At 33.5% G+C, this 16,187-nt stretch overlaps 1 protein-coding gene across 1 annotated transcript in view; it reads left to right on the top strand.

Annotated features, from left to right (window-relative positions):
* The window catches only part of LOC106464775 (alpha-catulin-like), a 113,056-nt gene extending 104,355 nt beyond the window's left edge, over positions 1–8,701 (top strand). Inside the window, exons 11-17 of the mRNA XM_013924933.2 lie at positions 481–669; positions 1,014–1,064; positions 1,899–2,084; positions 3,339–3,416; positions 3,896–4,018; positions 6,333–6,416; positions 7,560–8,701. Of these exons, the coding sequence (XP_013780387.1) occupies positions 481–669; positions 1,014–1,064; positions 1,899–2,084; positions 3,339–3,416; positions 3,896–4,018; positions 6,333–6,416; positions 7,560–7,718 (870 nt within the window). The 3' untranslated portion in view covers positions 7,719–8,701. The remainder of the gene's footprint in view (positions 1–480; positions 670–1,013; positions 1,065–1,898; positions 2,085–3,338; positions 3,417–3,895; positions 4,019–6,332; positions 6,417–7,559) is intronic.
* Positions 8,702–16,187: the final 7,486 nt, after the last annotated feature.

Below are 16,187 nucleotides of genomic sequence, written 5' to 3' on the forward strand. Positions count from 1 at the left end.
AAACATCGTGTTTATCTTTGTCTATCATATTTGCAAATAGATGGCACCTCGTATCACTTTTCACTCATGAATCTTACTGTCAATTATTTTACTTCATGTGGTCAGTCAGTATTTGTAATGTATATATATTTTTTTCCATTGAAGTTTGATCCACATTGCAATAGTGTGTGTGTGTGTGTGGATCAAAACTGTACAATTTTCAACATTTATGTCCTTCTTTGAATTTTCTTTTAAACTTCATGATTACAAAAATATGTGATATACCAGAACATATTAACTTGTATCTTAACAACAGAATGGAGAAGTACTTGATTACATTAAGTTGTATTTATCTATAAACTTTTACTTTATTGGTAGAGAGTTATGTTTTGAATAAAATTATGTTTAATAAGTAATACAACTGTTTGTGGCCTTGTCAAAAACTATTAAAGATACTGACATCTTTACTAAAAGATTATGTAATCCAATTATATTATGTAGGTGCTTAATGCCTCTCATACCTTGTGTATGCATCAAACCAGCAAAATCGCAAAAGAAAACCTTGATGTTTTTATGGAGGTCTGGCAGTCTTTAGTCAATGACGTAGCTTCAATTTCTTCAGAAATAGCAGAACTTTGCCGTGGAAAGCTACCCGAGAAGCCTGTTTATATGTCACTTCCCAGACCTGGTGTAAGTTGGTATTCCGTTGTTTCTGTGTTACATACATACATACATATACTAGAAAAGAAAGGAAATTTAATGACAGCCTCAAGTGGGGATATTTTAACATATGATGTTTACTCTTCCTTTCTTTTTTAAGATTCATTTTGACATGTTAATTTTCCTGAAAGATTGCATTGTCTTACATTACTTTGCAAACAGTCTCACTTTCATCAGTTTTTATGACAAAAAAATAACTTGTTTTATATATATATATATATATATTTTTTTTACATTGCTAATTATTGCAACTGAATTACAGAATCATGGATTAAACTGATTATATATAACCAATATATATATATTTTCTACAGAGACACGGTACAACAAGTAAACCACTTAAGCCAGCAAAGCTTGACATGGAGGTAATAAAAAACTTCATTTCATTTTTTTAGTCTAATTAGATTCATGGTATTTTTAAGTCCTTTTTAACTCAACATTTAGTAATCTGTGCTGATGAGCCTTGAAGAGTTAAAACCACAGTCCACAACAGAGAGTACAGAAAATCAAAGAAACCTGTATATCATCATCGAATAGTCAGATCATCAAATAGTCAGATCATCAAATAGTCAGATCATCAAATAGCCAGATTATCAAATAGTCAGATTATCAAATAGTCAGATCATCAAATAGTCAGATTAAGAGAAGATGATTAACAGATAAACTGTAAATTTTAGCCCTAGAGTTACTAGTGAGATGCATATAGATTCCACGTTTTTTAACACATTTCCCAAAACTATTTATGCATCAAATTGCTCATGAGTCAGTGATTTTATTTGTTTACAAGATCCCTGATAACATACAAGTCATACAAAACATTTCAACCAAAATATCACTAAGATTGCAATTAATTCCATTACATCTAGATTGTGTATTTTACGTGGAAAACGAATTATTTCACCTAATATTTCTTTTGGTTAGTTCTTTACACTAAACACGTAAAATTACTCAATGTTTTTACTTTGTAAAATAATCAGCCACAGCTTATGTCGTTTGGTATGATTTAATGGTTCTTGTTTTGTAAGTGAATTTGTCCAAAAAAACTTAAACCTCTTTACCATATTGCTATTCTCATGCAGCAAAGTAATATACATTCGTAGAGCTTTAATAACCTGGTGAGATAATATGTTCTTACATTTCTTTAAATAATTGTTAAAAATATTGACTTTACTGAAATCCGTACTTACTCCTTCCAAAAGGAACAGGCAAAAATAGCTAAACTGGGTCTGGAGATGAAGCTGCTTACATCTGAAATGGATGCCGAAACAGAAAAATATTCATCAGCTGATAGCAATGACATCGTTTTTAGAGCACGTAACATGTCTCAAATGGCCTTCTCAATGTACCAGTTTACCCGAGGAGAAGGAGATTTGAAAACGACCCAAGTAAGTAAGCCTCCTATTAAAATCTGAAGCATTTGCTATCATCTTGTGTTTTTCTTACTATAATTTATGATGCTAAAACAGGTTGTATAGTCCTATGGTTCATGTTTATATTTATAACTGGTCAAAATCATCAGTCGGATTATGCTGTGAATCTGTAGACTGATTTGAGGTACTTTGCTGTAGAAAACAAGTAAAACACATTTAAAAATATTTTACTGAAAACTCCTACCAACAAGAGCTGCTTAAAGTCTCAAAAAACATTTTATTTTCTGTGTTGTAAAGTGTGTAATGTAACTGTACTGCTTAGTTTATTTGCTCAAGTGATAGGTTACTTGATCTTCTGAGATGACTTCTCTTTGTCGAGGGTTAGTATGATAACTGCTGCGTGGTGGTACTTGTAAGGTATCTTTTTTTTGTTTTAAGGTCACTGTAGGGCTAGTTTGTTTGTTTTTGAATTTCATGCAAAGTTACTCAAGAGCTGTTTGCACTAGTTGTCCCTAATGTAGCAATGACAGATTAGAGGGAAGACAGCTAATCAACACCACCCACTGCCAACTCTTGGGCTACTCTTTTACCAACAAATAGTGGATTGACTGTTACATTATAACTATCTCAACAGCTGAAAGGGTGAGCATGTTCAGTGACAGGGTATCAAACCAACTACCCACAGATTGCAAGTTGAGTACCCCAACCACCAGGCCATGTTAGGCATTGGACCACTGTGTGGCATTATTTTAACAGCTGGTAAAATGTATAACATAAGGCACGGGACCACTGTGTGGCATTATTTGTACAGCTGATAAAATGTATAACATAAGGCACGGGACCACTGTGTGGCATTATTTGTACAGCTGATAAAATGTATAACATAAGGCATGGGACCACTGTGTGGCATTATTTGTACAGCTGATAAAATGTATAACATAAGCCATGGACCACTGTGTAGCATTATTTGTACAGCTGGTAAAATGTATAACATAACATTCAAGGAAAAAGGGACTTGTTGGTCCATCTAGTCTGTCCAATCTACTAAACTCAATGTTGTGATGTAGTTGCTCCATTTGATATTTCCAGGTGAAAAATAAAGAAATTCCATTTCAATTAGTGATTCATTTCAGACTAATGATAAAGTTTTCACTTCATTTAGCATAAGTATTAGCTTACTTGTTTTATTTTGCAAGTTCAGAGTTGTAAATTAATTATGAAGACAAAGGATTCTAAGATAAAAACAAAGATATGTTCTTTTACGTTTAGGACCTCTTCACTCAAGCAGAATTTTTTGCAGAGGAAGCAAATAAACTTTACAAGTTGATTCGTCACTTTTCATATCAAGTAAGAAACCTTGACTTTTGAGAAAGGCATTAACATACTAGTGTATGTAAATTTATTATAATCAAAAATAACGACTGAAATAAAAACTTAAAAAAGAGTATAATTAAAGGAAATGGACAATCATAGTACCCATGTATATATCTTTACTAAAATATGTTTTCAAAGTTCACACTTAATATTCTCTGTAACGAGAAAGTAATGTACGAAATATACAAAGATGTTACATTTAAAATGGTGTGAAACAGTCTGATTTTATAACAAGGTAATTAAATTATTGAAATAGTTTCAGTATTATAAAAGGTAAAATATTGAGTCATTGTTCAGTTTCTAATCATATAATAAAATGGTATTACAAGTATAAAAATTATAATTGGATGATGAAATGCTTTCAGATTTGTTTTGTTTTTATGACATCTCTATACGAACTGTATAAAAAAACATGTCCCTGTGGCTGAACTTTAGTGATATTTTGTGACCAGGTGCCAAGTGGACAACATAAGAAAGAACTCTTGGACTACCTTGATAAAGTGCCCACATTTGTTCAACAGTTACAATTCACAGTGAAGAACCCTACTGTAGGAAAGGCAGCTACATTTACTAAGGTATGATGGAACCATTCAACGCACGAGAACAAATTAGGGGGTCAGATCTGAATGGCGACCTACTCCCCCATATCACTCCCCGGGAGACCCTATGGTTACATAACAGGTTATGTGACAATTGGTCCAGTGGTTATACATAACCACGCACACACACACACACACACACAGACTTTTGTCAGACAATAATTTAGAAATTATGAAATGTAGGATCTCATAAAGAGAAGGTTTCATACAAGTTGATGCTGAGAATAGTCTATATTGTAAATTCGTAATACGTAATTTTCATGAAATACTGGGTGATCGACCAAGAGGTACTCACCAATTTCGTATGGGAAGAGTATAATACATTAACAACACAAACATACATCACTGAAGCAGAACACTTGGCTTGTAACAATGCCAGTTAGGTCACTTGACTCTTAACAATGTCAGTTATAATAGTGTATGATATTCTTCCCATAAACAATCAGTGGGGTACCTCCGGTTGGATCACTCTGCATAATAAAATTATTATTACACAAGGCAGAAAGGTATCGAATGATGAGTAAATCCAATTAAGTGGCAGTTCCTGAGAAGTTTTTTTTATCATTTCATTAATAGTGAAGCACAAAGCTACACAATGGGCTATCTGTGCTGTGCCTACCATGGGTATCGAAACCTGGTTTTCAGCTTAAGTCTTCAGACTTACCATTGAGCAACTGGGGGGCATCCTGATAAGAATTATACATTTAGATATGTAATTTTTTGCCAAAACAAATTATATTTCTAATGCCCAATCAAAGAACATTTTGAATTATTGTTTCTGTTTAAGAAGCAAAAAAAAAACAACAAAAAACCAATTGTCATTTAATGACTTGTTCACCTAAGGTTGCTTATTTCTGAAAAGTAATTGTCATTTAATGAGGTTTTTACTTCTGGCTCTTTAGTTCTGATAATAGTTGTCATTTAATAAGTATTTACCCACAATTATTTAGTTATAAAAAATAATTGTAATTGAACTAGTTAGGCAAAATTGTTGTCACTTTAAAAAGTATTTTACTTATAGCTCTTTAATTCAAAAATAGTTGTCATTTTAATGTTGTTTTTTTATCCATGGGTGTTTAGTTCTGAAAATAGATGTCATTTAATGACATGGTTGTTTAGTTCTCAAAATAATTGTTATTTATCAAGTTTTTACCCAGCAAACCACTGGGGGGATTCCTAGAAAGCTACTGGAGGATCTAACACTTGCTCTATAAATTCAAGCAGAGTCTTGGAATAGATTGACCCCAATGTTGAAAGGAGTGTGTGGTAAAGTTTTGTGGAATGATACAGCTAACATACGTTAGCCTAACAGAAGGAGGAGGAAATTTAGTTTCAAAAAATTTTGTCATTTAATGAGTATTTTAACTCATTAGTGTTTAGATCTGGAAGTAGTTGTCATTTAATGAGTTTCTTGCCCATTGTTGTTTAGTTTCAAGTGTGGAAACAAATATTGCATAAAAATAGAATTAAACATTCAACTTTCATTTTTGATTTTGTGTCAGTTTTGAACATAAACGGTTTTTGTTTTTTTACATTTGTTGAATAAGAGTGTTAGAAGAAACACCCTTTAGTAATATTGTGAGCCTTTGATAGACTTAAGTAAAAAGATGACTTCCTGAACATCCTGATACAGTAACTGTAGATGAGGTTATGTTAGTTGTATTAATTAAGTTTTAACCACATAAAAAAACTTGCTGCAAATTCTGTACAAAGTTATTGAAGAAAGTTTTTGCATAAATTAAATTTCTTATAAAAATACAAAATTGCTCTGTACTATAAAGAAAATAACATCTTCATTATATTAAGTACTTTTAACTACATATAACCCCTGTTTTAGAAGATTCTCAGTTGAGCTAGCAAAAAACAACTGCCTGATATGAATTATCTTAGGTAAAAAATAATGCTCATCTTTAATACTGTACAAGAAAATGTTATAATAGAAACACCTAGCTCAGGATAGCAATTATGTTGGTTCTTTTTTAATGGAACATTTCAAATAAAATACATGTCTTGTAAGAGTTTATTATATATTTTACTGGTAAGAAGAGTCATTAAATTCAGCAGACTTGGAGTCACAGTTGAGTGAAAGTTAGATTTTAACCCATTGACTGTGGCTGCTTTAAACATGAGCGGAAGTTTTGTGAGCCATACACTATATAAGCCATGCTCGCATTCAACTGCCAGACGCAGATCATACCCTGTACGGCAAATCAGCAGTCAATGGGTAAATAACCTGTGATATTTCCTCAATATCTTAGCAGATACCTTCAATCGTGGTTTTATTTTACAGGTTGACAATGTCATACAGGAGACAAAGAATTTAATGAATATAATATCTAAAGTGGTGACAACTTGCCTTGTGTGTGCAACAGAGGTAAGATGTTTTTACTTGCATGTTTCCCCATCAACATTGCTGTTTACAAGTTGAAGATACATAAAAAAGTAAACTTGTTTGATCAAAAAATCATGGCAATGAAATATTTAACATTTCAACTCAAGACTTGGAGAAGCAAAATAATTATAAATAAGAGATAAAACAGAGTATTCTTCTTACTGTTAGATAAGAACTTTGTCTACTGTCAATAGAGTATTAATCGGTGGTTAACAATATCTGTCGATCTGTGTAATGCTAATCAAATAAGCTGTAAGATTAAGCAGTAGTCAAGAAACAATCTACTGTGCAAATGGAGCCCATTCAAAGACCAGTTTTTCACTGCATATATACAAACTTTTCCACAACTGGAAAAAACAAAAACGGGTTTTAACTTATTTGGGTGGATTTATGTATATTAGGATTTCGACTCTCGTATGTTTTTCTGGAAATCATCACAACATTTTGGTTTAATTTTTCAGGACTGGACATTTGTGTGACACTCCTGTAACTTGACCATATTTCAAATAATTGTATTTATTTATTGTTAGCTATGATATAATGATAAAAACTACAACAGTTGACAACAAGAATATGCAAGATTCAAAGCAATGGGACTAAAGAGCAAGAAAAACAGGAACAGTTAGTACTATAGTTGTTTTTTCAGGCACATTGTTTCACTATATTAAGAGTAAAAAAATATTTTTTTTGGTACAGTGAAAGATCATATCTTTATTAGATATTTCAGCCAACTAGATTTTATCTTTAACTATGCCAAAAAAAATTGTTTTTGTTTTTTTACTCTTAAAACAGATAGCACTAGGAACATACACTCTCAATTATATGAAATAAGGCAAATTTTCTAACATAATCCACCAGATAAATATATAGCAGAAACATTCATTTCTATAAACAAATGAAGTTAAATCAGGCAGTTTAGTTTTTATTCATGAATCTTGTTACATGACTCGTACATCTGTTTCATAGGGAGATTCTCCGTCTGTTTTTAATCAAAAAGCCTAAACATACATTTAACTTTTGTTCCATTAAAATATAACAAAATTACTTATAAACCAATGAATGTTTCCTTAGCTTAATGTCTATCTTCATGCAATAAAATACACAATGTCTGATGTCTATTATTAGTTCAACTTGGACTTTAGAGGCAGCAGCACTAGCCGTTCAAGAAACACTTCTCCGTATCGTAATGAGCTTGAAGACTACACTTTCAACGATGAACTTAACAATACAGTAGAAATGCCCACAAAAGAAGGAGGAACAAGTGTTTCAGATCCAAATATATGACAGTTTGGATTGGGCCCACGAAGGGCCAGAGGTGACCCACGTCGTACTCGTGTGTCTTTTTTACTCTTTTAGGGTCAAAATTCAAACAAGATCAGTAAAAAAATGCCAGAATATCTCAGTGAGTAGGCTTCAAAGTGCCATTTTTATTATAATATAATTTAGCTGTTTCACCTATATCTAGTCTTTTTTTATTGGCATGCAGTTAATCAGTCCTTATATTTTTTCCCCCTTGGTCACAGTTATTGCTTCAAGATTTAGGAAATTATTTTGTTACATTCAGCAAGCTTTGGCTTAATTAATTTTTTGTTGCACTGTTATTAGATTATACAAAATAATCACACATTGTACCTTATAACCTTTGTTTTTCTTTGAATTAAGTTCTTCATATATTTCTCAACAAATTACTTTCTGTACCAACATATCACTAAGATATTGTTTGTTTGATTGTGGTACTTTGTTATTTGTTTTTCATTAAAAGGTTTATATTTTAATTTGTTATATACATTTATATGTTGGCTAAGCATTTTAGTCATGACATATATTAGCCAATTTTTTTTGTGTGTGTGATATTCTTTTACTTTAGCATTACTGGACCAAGTAGCTAGTTAAGTTTAATTTAATAAAATATGGCAAAGACTGTGTTTGAAATGAAAATCGAATCTTACAACTGTTCTCAAGTTTATCTCAATAAAACAACAACTCTAAGCCTTGTAGTATGGTAAAGGCATTAGTGTCATTAAAACATGTGGGCTTGTACAGTTCATATATAGACTGTAATTCCTATTGTTTTTGTTTCCATAAAGTATAATTATGTGGATTTATTATGGTGGTATTATGGTACACACAAATATGGAGAAACTTCTTGCTTCTCTACAAGGCTAATGTATGTTTTTTCTATTATTTCATAACAATTTTTATTAGTGAGGGTTCCCAAGAATAAGCTTTGGTATAGCTACTAGAAAATGTAATAAAATATAAAGTAGAAGAGGTTTTTTTTTGTTTTTTCTATATATACAGAAACCATGATTTATAGCTCACTTGGTTTTCTAATTTTGAAACCGAGTTTTATGATACTTTTTTAACAACTTTATTTATTGTTGCTGTTAGAAAATCTTGCTATATATATATATATATATATATATTTTTTTAGGCTGTTACTTTGTAGGTATACGTTTTAGTCTGTTCCTAGTATTATTATTTACTTTAAGAAATGCCAAAAATGTTTGAAACTTATATGATGAGACTCTGACCAATGAAGAAAAAATAAATCTTCCCTACTCACTGAGAACGTGCATTTTATGTGGTTGTTACCCAAATACTGCACCTGGGATCTTGATAAGTATTGTTGGAGTTACAGAACATTGTTCAAACCTAACTGTAAACATGTGTTTTATATTTATGAATTATTGAAAGTATTCTTTGTAAATTCCATAGCTTTTCTCTCAGAAAAATGTCTGACCTCTTCTCCAACTTCCTCAAAAAGAGTGCACTCTTCCGTTCTGAAGTACTACCTGGGTGGTTTAATATTGGGAGGAATTAAATTACATACTTAAATGTTACTTTGTTGTCGGAAAACTTTTCCATATTTTTGTTTCTGCAAGAAAACCTTAGTGAATTGTCACATTTTCTTACAAGTATGACCTTTTGCATTCAATAATTTGTAACGTTTTCCTCACTTTACTTTTGATCTACTTACATTACAATATTCAGGAATGACAACTATAATGGGAATTCACAGAAATAATTCGTGATGCCACATTTTCATATATAGGAGGGGTAATAATGTTTTCCACAAAAATACTTTTACAATTTAATAAATAATTGCATCCGTTAAAAAATTAAATACCTATAAATTTTAGACGTTACGATTCAAACAAATATTTTCAGTAAAATATACGTATTATTACTAGATGGATTATTACTAGATTACCACAAAATGCATTGTAACTTTAAGAATCTCGTAACAATTTCAAATTTGAAAATCCGTAAGCTCAGTATTCACTATCAGGTTGGCAGTGGGAGGTAAAAATGTTCAGATAAATTAAACTTCATTTACAAGTCTTTGAAGTGTAATGCTACCTAGAATTTAATAAATACTTAGAGAAGCAATAGGGAAATGAAATGCTTTCAACATTAGTATATAATCGGTTCAGGTTTTATAATGTTGCACATTCGTTGCTACTTAAGGTGTAGCACGATGTAATAAAATAACCATTAACTTAGCGTAGAGTTCTTTGCTTCTTTTACTGGGTAGCTGTAAACCACAGATTGAAACCATCCACGATGTCAGCCTTGACAACGTCTTTGATGGTGATCCTGATTACTGGTGTCATCTGGCCAGTCTTGATTCGGTCAGCACTGGTTGTTTTGATCCCCTGGCTTGCTAATTCTTCTTGGATCTCCTCTGGCGTGATATCCCCGTCGACTCCTTTAATAACAGCTGTCTTGGTTAATTCTGATTTGCCTGGGACATATATGTTGATCTGGGTGCCATTGAAGGTGATATTGGGCCACGGCTTGAGTAATTTGACATATTCTTGTGGGTGTTGACATCTTATGACAATTCCTTCTCGGGCTAGTCATTGAACTTGGGTGAAGGTCGTGGCTGGGAACATAGTATTCTATTGTTGGGCTATGTCGGGTGATCGAAACTTCATGGGTACTCCTTCCACAATTATGGCTGGAGGTGGCGGTTGTTGTTTCTGTGGTGGCAGCATATTATTCACTTCCTACATCATCGGTAGTTGTGGTCGTACATGGTGAGGTACAGGTTATGAGAATTTAACCTTAACGTCAATTTCAACTATAATATGAAGAATGGAACTTCAAAACAACAACAAAAAAATTAACATACAATCCCCCAAAAACAAACACCAGCTATCTTACTTTGTTGTGCATACTATATTTTACATTATGCTGTCCTACTGCAACTATTTTTCTCTACTGGTAGCCTTAACTACTACTATATGCTTAGGCAGTTCTATTTTAATTTACATTTAAGTCTTTTATATGCACTGCGTTTCTCTCAGACACTTTACTAACGCAAGCAGCGATATAAATTCTTGCTTCTTCTATAACTATAGGCTCGATTAAAACTTCTTTATTTTACCCAAACTCATCTACTTTAGCTTCAACAATACTTTGACTTCTCTAAGGTATTTCATTTACTCCAACTAACCTTGCAAGTACTCTTTCTATCAAACTTTCCTGTTGGGATGCTCTGTTGCATGACCTAGGTGTGGAGTCATCTGATGGGTCTGTGTAGTTATTTATCTGTCTAAAATGACATTTTTCTATTTTATTTTGCCTTGCTTTACTACTGTTTGCTTCACTATTACCACTAGTAGTAGTACTTTTTCCAGTACTCTCGCTGGCTTAAAGCTTTTCTTTTTATTTCCTCTAAGCTGATTTATTTTTAAACAGTTAGTTCTATTACCATACTAACTTTGTCGTCTATCGCTATGCTTAAGAGTATCAGTGCTTTTGTATTTTGGTTTTAGATCCTTAGCATCATTACTTTGCTTAATGCTAGTGTTCCATATCTGATTATCAGCTTGAGTCAGCAGGAAGCAGCGGGGATGCCAGACTTTTGAGATTAGAGTGCAGAAGGGGTATGGTCAAATTTAAAAAATAACATTACCTTTAAAAACGTACATTATCTTGTTTTGTTTTTGTTTACAAATAAAAATGTTTGATGTCAAAATACATACAGCACAAGCATTGTTTGTGCTGCGAGGAAAACTCAGTATCGTAAAGCCTCGGTGAAGAATGGTGCGAAAATTATTATGTGTGGTGTTAAACCTGCTCACAATGTCCTGAATATCAAGCAATTCAGAGATACCCATGTTGGGCAGAGCATATATAGCCCATTGTGAAGCTTTGTGTTTAATTCCAAACAAACAAGCAATTTAGCAATGTCTTTTTTTACTGCTAGGATAGCCAAGTTACTGAGCCTTTCATAAACTATCCTGTTCCTCAAGTAGGTCTTCAAAACACGCTGGCATGAGAATGTCTGTTTGTATACAGCACTGGTATTGTGACTGCAATGACAGTTAATCTGTACATTTTGTGGAAAGCCAGTTTATTTTCTTCCAGAAACTTTACAAACTTAAAGATACCATCAACTTTTATTTTGTTTTCATTCTGATATCACTGTAGTGTTTTGTATAGAAGCTTCACTTCTGCATCAAAACTTTCCATGTCTGTTCCATAGTGTTTCACAAGGGGCTCCAATGGTCTTCAGAACAGAACTGTTATCTGTAACTCTCCACATAAGTGGAGTATTAAGTCCAGAATTAGGGTGAAAGCATGTTTCTTGAAATCTTCTTCTGCAGACAATACATTCTCATCAATGGCATTGCTATCCATGACTACCAATTTAGTCAGATGTTGAGGGAGTAGATGTAATCTGTATGGCCTTCACTGTATAACTATGGTAATTCCATTTTCTCTTGCCAGTGAACAGTCCTCATTCCAAATGTCTTTTAAGTTGTTATTGAAATCTCATTGTTTCTTCAGGCGATTGCGGATACTCTCTACAATTATGCAGTCATGCCCAATGTCACAGTCTCTTTATTTTGAAGGAAGTCTGAAACTGTTTTCAGCTCTTTGATTATTGTTTTACAAATACACAAGTATATTAAAAACTCCAGGCCAACCTCACTAAAGAGACCATGTGCATCAGAGGCTCGGGTGCTGTTGTCTTCATCTATTTTAGAAAGTGTTACGAGAATGGCAGGAAGAGTTTTATTACAGCAAGTCCACCTAGTATCACCGAGTTTGTTCAGTTCAATTACACTACCTCCCATTTCACACTGAACATTGAGGAAAAGGGAATGCATAACAGACCCAGACATAAACACACACAACTTCAGCAAAATTAAAAAGAATTTCTTGTTAACATTTTTGCATACATCTACAATGACCAAATTCGGCCTGTGGTTTTTACAGTGGATGTAGACAGCTTGTGGAACTTCCATTTTTAAAAGGGTTTGCATACCATTCATTGATCCCATCATTGCATACAATTTTGTATGTTGATGCCATACTTACACAGAGTTTGCCTCACATACTTGAACAGGAATGCTGCATCTAAAAATCTTGCTGGATGAAACCCAAAAAATCTTTCAAAAATTTTGACATCAAGGTAAAAATTAACCACAATGGATAACTGTTCTGTTTTGTTAGTATATTTTGATTCGGCAACCAGCAAAGCAAAACAAGTTGCTCTATCAATGTCCTTCATGATTACTTCAAGTGTTGTGCTTGCGAGGATGTCTAAGATCTCATTCTAAATAGATGAATGAACATACTTGGCATTTTGTGGGCCACTATTTAGTTTTTTCTTCAAATTCGTGTCATACACTGACATTAGATGGAGAATTTCAAAATAGCTCCTTCTATTCTCACTGGTTTTGGATTCATTGTGTCCTTTTTGAGCTATTCCTTGTACGGCTGTAAACCTTAACACCTTCACTATCTGACCAAGGTACGCACGATTCTCTTGAATCTCAGCTTCACTCAAAAGTGTGACAACAGATGTTTCTAATCCTTTCTCTTTCATACATCTGTACTGTCTCCAACATACCACACTATTCTTGTGAACCTCAGTGATTTCAGGCTTTTACAGTCCTGCGTCGCTTAAAAGATCCTTTTCCAGTTTGAGAACCCTTCTCTTAACTTTGAATGACTTTTCTTACCCTCATTAGAAAATATGTGGCATGTGAAGCAAAATGCTATATCATGAAGTACAATGGAAAGAAATTGTACCACTCAGCCTGAAAATGTTTCATCACTGGCTGACTTCGCTATACCCATGATAAATTCCAGGCTATTGTCGCAACTTACCGATTTAGGTATGCATGCACTTTCTACAACACTATAATCAATTGTATTATCCTCTGGATCTTCTATCTCCGTTTTGGAATTGTCCTTTTAGCTGAATATCTCGTAAATATGTTTTTGTCCTCCAGACATTTTTTACGGCAGGACTGGAATGATTAACAAAATGAATAAGGAACAAAAGTAACACCAAGCAAATGCCTTGTTTATGCAATTATCAACACAACTGCACCATGCACGAGGACCACTGCTTACTTGTTTTTTTTTCTGTTTTACATCATTTTCATTGATTCCTGGAGCATGCACATGCACCTTGTGAGCTTTTGTTTTCAGCCATGTCCATGTACATGGGATCAACAGCATCCAGTACTAAAATGTCTTGTATAGCAGACAGTTTTTAACTGTTTAAAAACTGCGATGTTTAGCTCCCACATAAATATTTAACCTTTATTACAAGACAAAATTTTAACACACAGATAATAAACAATCTTACCTGACATTTCAGTAAGATAAAACTGTATACACAAATACTTGAACTATTGGTTAATTTTTTCTTTAAAATTCTTTCGTCAATTGTTTTTCTCTTCTTTGACAAAGCTCAAGCCATATCAGATTTTCAGTTAATGACGAAAACACGGAAAATATAAAAGTTTCATATCAAAACAAAGCACTGTCATCTGTGTTAAGTGAGTTTCCAAAACAATTTCAGGCTTAAACAACCCCCAAAAACTTACATTCGCCACAGTCTAGAAGCAACCAAACTAAACTACTAAAAGAGGAAGTGGTACTGTCAACTGATTGTGTGTGACCATGGCAATCTTTTTCGGCAAAAAAAAAAAACAGGACACCAAAAACTACCCTTAACTTATTAGACACGCTAGGGGAATTACGGGTGTCAGCATACAGGCATTACGTGAAGAAAGGTGCTCTTGCGGAAGCCGCATAAATTAAGCCGAGAGCCAAATTGAGGAGGACTATAGAACCAGGATTAGGTTCGGTGTTGGTATAATTGGAGAGAAAAAGAACTAAAGGAAAACTACTAGTAGTGAATTGTATAAGTATAAGAAATATAGCTTTCTGGAAAAATTTTAGGGGTATGCAAGCATCCCTTCGCACCCCTCTAGTGTCATCCCTGGAAGGAAGGTATGGTTTCCCTCAACTTTTGCACATAAGTCTGAAGGTATAATTCCTTCAAAACGTAAGATCTCCACTTCTATGTGCAGCTTATGGATATTTGAGGGTCACAATCTTGCCCCAATGTACAATCCGTTTTTAAATATATCTATTTACAGATATGGAATGAGTGTCCAAGTTCTTCATCTATTTGAACACTATACTTGCCTAGCATTTTAAGAGGATGTCCTGCTATGGAAATTAAAACACTTTTTTAAAACGTTCTACATTTAACAATGTAGAATTTATGTTTACTAATTCTGCACTTAGCAACCAACATTCTATACCCTGTGATTACTGGTGCAATTGCGTTAACACTATTAACGCTCAATGTTTTATCTCATACCACCGAAACTACTTCTAATTTTGCTTCGTAATTCCACCTGGGATTACGTTGTTTTCTTTTTTACTTCACCAGAAAACGCTGGTTTTCCAGTATTTTTCGTTAATTTTTTCTTAAAAGTACCAGCCTTTGTGGCTTTTTTAGTTTCTACTTTCATTGAGCATCCACAGTCCTCCACTATGCGGCCCTTTAATCCACAGTTAAAACATTCTATCTGCTTGCTCTTTTTTCTTAAAACCCTTTTTAGCCATATGCTTTAACCTAGCATAATTGAAACATTTTATGCCCTCCAGCTTATTCTGCTTTCTATTCTGCCAACTTGTTCTATCATTTCTGTTATTTACATTAACATAAGTCTTCTCTCTTGGCTACTTCAATTAAATTTAATAAAGTCAACATATGAAGTATTTGTTTCCTTTATATTTCTTCTTGTTATATTATTGGTCAAACCTCGTTCTTAGTCTGACTTTAAAGTATCTTGTATCATTAATTTGTTAGGGCACCTAGCTCCTGTGGCTTGTGTCCAAATACTCTGACTGACCCCCCCCCCCTGCTGGGTTAAACTGTAAATCTGTATTGGCATCAGATTCGGTGTTTCTCGCATTCTGTATCTTTACATCAACCTATATGATAAACACTAAAGTCAGTAGTGTCTCTAAGCTCGTCATAATCGCGAATATGGCTTTCCTTAATCTGAGGATATCTGCTTTTTGTGCATCTGGCCACATCATTAACTGAGTCAATAGAACTTGACATCTTCATCAACTTTACAAGAAAATAGTGGTATAGCACTCATTAAATGTGTAGCACTGCACTAGCAGGTCTAATGGGGCTCGTATGGCAGCATCTAAACCCTGCACCTACCAGTCTATCAGTTCTAGGTCGTGCACCCTGTTCGGTTTAATTCCTCCAGTACTTACTTTTTACTTATATAACTAACTTGAATTATCTTATTTCCACTTCTTTTTCTTATCCTTTACAACCTGTTGTTGGTTAACCCAAAATTCTGGTGTACTCTCCCAATTTGTAACAGGTAGAGTTAGTCATTGGGTTTGACAGTACACTTGTAACAAATAAATATTTTATATCGGGATATTTTATGTGCAGTCGTA

Source organism: Limulus polyphemus, unplaced genomic scaffold (assembly GCF_000517525.1).
Source record: "Limulus polyphemus unplaced genomic scaffold, Limulus_polyphemus-2.1.2 Scaffold1740, whole genome shotgun sequence".
Classification (NCBI taxonomy): Eukaryota; Metazoa; Arthropoda; class Merostomata; order Xiphosura; family Limulidae; genus Limulus; species Limulus polyphemus.